The 5992-nt window shown below is 34.2% G+C and overlaps 1 protein-coding gene across 1 annotated transcript; it reads left to right on the forward strand.

Moving 5' to 3' along the window:
- Positions 1 to 1578: 1578 nt before the first annotated feature.
- On the forward strand, positions 1579 to 5386 carry LOC111089161 (the record flags this gene model as incomplete). Its single annotated transcript, XM_022401102.1, has 3 exons — positions 1579 to 1923; positions 4693 to 4781; positions 5316 to 5386. Coding segments are annotated over exons 1-3 (359 nt in total), but the record flags the coding sequence as incomplete, so codon positions are not given.
- Positions 5387 to 5992: the final 606 nt, after the last annotated feature.

The raw sequence follows: 5992 nt of genomic DNA on the forward strand, positions 1-5992 counted from the left end.
GTTACTTTAACCTCTACTAAAACGTCTAGTAGAAGTGAGATGTCTGTGCTAATGAATCAAAAGCCAGAGGTTAATGCTTATATAGTGGTCAGTCTGTATTCTTTATTTCGGCAGGACTCAGTACCTACAGTTTTAACCCTTTTTCTTGCCCACTGAATCAGAGACTTATTCACATAAAAACTAGACAATGGTGGATGGTATGCAAGTGGGTTACAAGTAGCTGTTGTTATGATACTGATAACAGTGGGCAGCGAAGTTGTACGTTGGTCAAATGTGAACCCAAATGAAGGTTAGTGTACCAGAACATTCCCACATGCAAGGAATTCATTTATTATAGGAAATATACACACGAGTTCATGCATGCCTATAGAAATGACACTTGATTTTGGCCTAGTTTAACACACTCTGTATCTCAAACTTGCTTTCAAAGCAGAGAGTGGTAGTAACTTTGAAACACACACACCTCTATGTGAACTTCTGACCAATCAGAATTCAGCTGATCTCACAATGTAATCCTGACTTTTCCAAATAAAATCAAGTACTTAACCCTTCTGGTTATCCAGTCCACTCAATTAGCCAACTATATTTGTGTTTGCTTAATTGCATGTGCTTTTATTCACTGCTAGCAATGCTAGCACTTTGAGTTTTCGTTGTTTTTGGTCTGTTCTTCAAACTCGGTCAAAGTGATGTATTTCTCGACTTTCCTCGTGCTACTGCGGTACTGCTTCTAAATCTTAATTCATCAGTATACCTGAGAATAATATATATACATAACTTTTATACAACATAAAAACCTTGGGAATATTTAAGTTGTAAGCTACAGACACGTGAGCGAAATTCATTTCAACTGTAAACATCGAATCGTTAAGTTAATGATCAACTTAATTTTCATACGACAACTACGTTAAATTATATTCTTTACTTCCATATAGTTTATCTGACATCAATCAACTGAGATTATTAAACTTAACCCTTCACTCCAACATCGGAAACATCCATATACTGTTCCTTTGCCGGAAGTTAAAGATTTGCCATTTTAACTATGCTATGTATTAACCTGAAACGAAACCCAAAGTTTAGTAATAGTGAATGACAGAACACTTCATGTATCTCTCAATAATTTATGAAGACGTATTCGATGACGAGGAACCCACTTTGAGACTAATAATGGCTGAAGACGGCTTGAATGGGTAATGAAGAAAAACTTTAATATAAGTTTAACATAACAGCAAATGTACAACGTTTCGACAAGGTTTTGTCATCATCAGGCCGTCTCCAGCCATTATTATGAAGACGTAGTTAAAAAGATGGTGCTGCCACCTATATTCATGTATATGTATAAATACTAGTAAGATAACACACATATATAAGTTAAAACACCTGGCTTATTTTACTAATCTTTACAGCCAAATATATACTTTGATTTTTTATATTCAAAATGCTTACCTGCAAGCATCAGTGTTTCAAGCGTTATAATGAAAAAAAAAGAAAAACATACTCTTTTCAGCAAAAATTAGATGTAATTCAGTATGTTGTACTTACCTACATCAGTGAAACTCTAAATCGATCAAGGAAAATTCGTTCTTGCGTGGGTTCCTCTCGTTGCTATTGGTAACCGGTGTGTGAGCCTACGTCATCACCCGTTTTCTATTGAAAACAATGCGGGACTTCATTTTCTCATACCCTGAACGACCGATTGCCTTACAAGAACGAAATCGTGCAGAATGGAGAGGTTATCACTGTTTTGGAAAATAGTGATTCTTTTAGTCGTGGTGATTGGTTTTACTCTCGTCAGCCCACAGCGTATTCCACCATCACGGTCAAATGTAGATACATCCAATCTTCTAGATATCAAGCCGCACGAGCTGCAGAAGTTTGTCGCGGGTGGTTCGGGGCTTAAACTCCTTTATTTCTACACGAATGGTAAATAACTTCAAGACTTACCTGATTCATTTTTGTTAATATAAGTTGTTCCATTATTACTCTTTAGATATATCTAAAACTGTCTGGTCAACATAGATATACCTAAAACTGTCTGGTCAACATAGATATATCTAAAACTGTCTGGTCAACATAGATATATCTAAAACTGTCTGGTCAACATATATATATCTAAAACTGTCTGGTCAACATAAATATATCTAAAACTGTCTGGTCAATATATATATATATCTAAAACTGTCTGGTCAACATAGATATATCTAAAACTGTCTGGTCAACATAGATATATCTAAAACTGTCTGGTCAACATAATGAGATACTAGTTCTTCTTTATTATATTTTTTTATGTTTCGTAAAATGTCACGTTTTATTTGATTCTTTCTTTTTCGTTCTATAGAAATATTTAGAATTTCAGCATTAAAAAAAACCTAGTAATATCTAGGGTGGTAAATCTTTGTTTGTTCCTAAAAAATTACACTTGAATACAAAACATTCACCAAAAGTCATTCAGATTTTGGGGGATTTCAAAACCATAAATACCATTTGATTACTGACGTCTGTTGCCCGTTAATAACGTATTTTGTTATATTCAAAGATAAAAGCTATAAAAGTTAAAATAATCGTTTTACTCGAGTCTACTTGATGTACAATGACAAACACAACGGTGTAAATACCATAACTTTTGGAAGGGAGGAAGAGTGTACTCTAGCTATTAAACATTGTTCATATAATTTTGTTTTCGTTTCTCTTTCGATAATTTATCAAGTAAATACAAGTGATATCAAAACGCAGCAGTGAACAGCTAGTTACAACCGACATAAAAATAATTTGGAACAAAAAAAAAAGCTAATTATAAAATCGTAATAGGTTACGTCACAACATCACTATTATTTAGAGGGATGCCCAATAGAGGGCGGTCTAACAATTTTCACAACTGAAACAACATAAAGCTTATGAGGTTAAAGTCGATGGAGTTTTATTTCATGCCTTTTATTTATTTTACCACTTCGAGTATTTGACTTTTTTAATGTGGTTTTTGGTTATATTCATATGAGTAACACAAAAAATTATAAAACTTAAAATTAAGTTATTAATGCAGCAAATGTGTACGGTTTCTTGATTTATGATATAACTAGTACAACAGTAATAATGTTATCCAACTGACTGTCCTTATTGGAGTCAGTAATATTTTTATCTTCATTGTTTACTAGATACTTATCATTTGTGCACTTTTAACCTTTCCCCCCATTAGTGGCACAGCGGTTTCGATACCCGTGATTGGCAGAGCACAGATAGCCAGAAGTTAAAGATCTGCCAATCTAACTATGCTATAACCTGAGACGAAACGCTAGAAACCGGGCTTTGATACCCGTGATGGGCAGAGCACAGATAGCCCTTTGTGTAGCTTTGTGCTTAACTACAAACAAACAAACAGGTTTAGCCTCTGCTACAACTTCCTTCTCTTCGCTATGATGCTATTATAAGCTAAATAAATATATTAGTAGAATAATTCAATGAACAATACGCTGAAATGGATCCTATATTTGCTTATTTATATATATTTGTTCACATATTATTTAGTTAATTTCACCGGTCAACAAAATCGAACTTTTTTCCTCTCATCAAAGATGTAAACACACTTTTCTAGACCAGATTTCTAAGCTGATTCCAAATCGGTTTTCTTCTAGTACAGCTAGTTATCGAAGTATGACTGGTATTAATTTCAGCACAATTTAGGTAATAATCACACATTAGGCTAGTTAACATTACAAACTTATTAATTTTTCATTATAATTCCCATAAACGTTATACACACCATACACTTGGCTAAATTTATACAGTACACACTTACGAAAAAAGAAATGCACAACAACTTAAATTATAATTAAGGCAATAACCTTTTAAAGTTGATCGGTCTCATCACGAAAACTTGACGTGCTAGAGGAAAACAAAACAGATTTGGAATCAACGTACCAAGAGCTATCTAGTCCATCTATAATTATATCTGATAACAATGACTTGTTGGCCAGTGTTATTTAACGGAACTTGTTTGGGCTGATTGAATTAGGCAGAAAGGCATTTGTTACTAGAAGTAGGAGGATCGTCTTCACGACATAATAATAACAATAAATAGAAACTAATTAAAATGTCGTGCATTATTTCTGTCATGTAAACTCGATGATTGGAATCAGAATCTACATCACGACCATTGACTTGAAGAACAATAGCGAGCTGAGAAACAACTGAAACACTTGAACAAAACACAAGCTTATATACGCTGATAATTAGAAATATAATACGTTAATTTTTAACACTATAAAATTAGAGATTGTTTAATGGTTTGTTTAGTGTGATACAAAAATTTTTCTTCAATAAAAAACTGACTGTGCTTTTTATGTAGTCTTGTTTGTTTGTAATTATGCACAAAGCTACACAATGAGCTATCTGTGCTTTGCTCACCACGGGTATCGAAACCCGGTTTCTAGCGTTGTAAGTCCGCAGACACACCGCTGTGCCACTGGGCGGCTTTTATGTTGTCAACAGATTTGTTTTTTAAGGCTTTTTATGTATATTGTTCTCGCACCTATATGATTTTCATGTTTTTTTTTTACCTTTTACGTAAATTACTTAAACGTATAAAAATATGTGCCTTTTGTCTTTGTCACGTGAGCTACCTTTTTTATTGTATATTATTATTATTATTAACTAGCCCAAGGCTTTAATTAAGCTTTTGACTTTCACGTGTTTCAGAACAGCCTACAAATCCAGAGTTTGTTGAGGAACTCAATAAAGCCGCTGCTCATCTCCACACTCAAAAGTATGGGGTCAAGGTCGCCAAGGTGAGGTCAAGCTCTTCAAAGAATATTACATCTGGTGTAAATTAGCTATGAAAGATTTTGATGTTTATAAATCCGGCAATTTACAAACTTACAGAATTTCTCCAATTCAAGGCATCTTCACTTTCCTTTGTCATCGGTTGAACTGAAAATAAAACAAACCAAAACGTATTTCATCAGACATTCAGCTCTATATAATAGTGAAGAAGAAGAAAAATGAGTGCTATTAATTTCTCGGAATCTATACAATATTAGTTACATTTTATTTGTGCCAACAATTTGGGCAAAAATACAAAGTTCGTAACTTAAAATTTTCAGGAGTAGAACTACCGGTAAAATAAAGGGATTCGAGCAAACTTACTTTAAGATATTATAACTGTAAATTTTTAGACGTTACAATAAAGTTCTATTAAGAGATACACACTGAAAATATGGTAATTTTGCTATTAGATATAAAATATTGGCATTAAGTACAAGAAAGTCATATCATCTCAAGGTTATACAGTTTATAACCGTATAACTTTTTACTCCACACAGGTAGACTGCCGAGAGCATGGCTTGTCTTTCTGCAAAGAAAAATCAATACAGAGCAATGTGTTTGCACTCAGGTATGTAATGATGTAATGTTTCACATCTTTTCGCACTCGTGCAAGTTTCACATCAAAAGCGGGTCTTTTCACACTCATGCATGTTTCACACACAAAGAGGGTTTTTTTCACACTCGTGCAAGTTTCGCATCAAAAGAGGGGTCTTTTCACACTCGTGTAAGTTTCACGTCAAAATAGGGGTATTTTCACACTTGTGCAAGTTTCACATCAAAAGCGGGTCTTTTCACACTCATGCATGTTTCACACACAAAGAGGGGGTCTTTTCACACTCGTGCAAGTTTCGCATCAAAAGAGGGGTCTTTTCACACTCGTGTAAGTTTCACATCAAAAGCGGGTCTTTTCATACTCGTGCAACTTTCTTATCAAAGGCGGGTCTTTTCACAACCCGTGCAAGTTTCACATCAAAAGCGGGTCTTTTCACACTCGTGTAAACTGCTACGAGGCTGCATTTAGTTTTACAAACTCCGCGTTCGTGAAAAATGTAGTAATACACAGGAAACGCGGGAAGTTAGTAAGTTTGCAAAATAAAATAAACGATGAATTAACTCACTTATAAAGTTTCTTCGTGTTATATTTGTAAATTGAGTCGTCTTGTTTCCAGTTTTT

Source organism: Limulus polyphemus, unplaced genomic scaffold (genome assembly GCF_000517525.1).
Source record: "Limulus polyphemus unplaced genomic scaffold, Limulus_polyphemus-2.1.2 Scaffold5410, whole genome shotgun sequence".
Classification (NCBI taxonomy): Eukaryota; Metazoa; Arthropoda; class Merostomata; order Xiphosura; family Limulidae; genus Limulus; species Limulus polyphemus.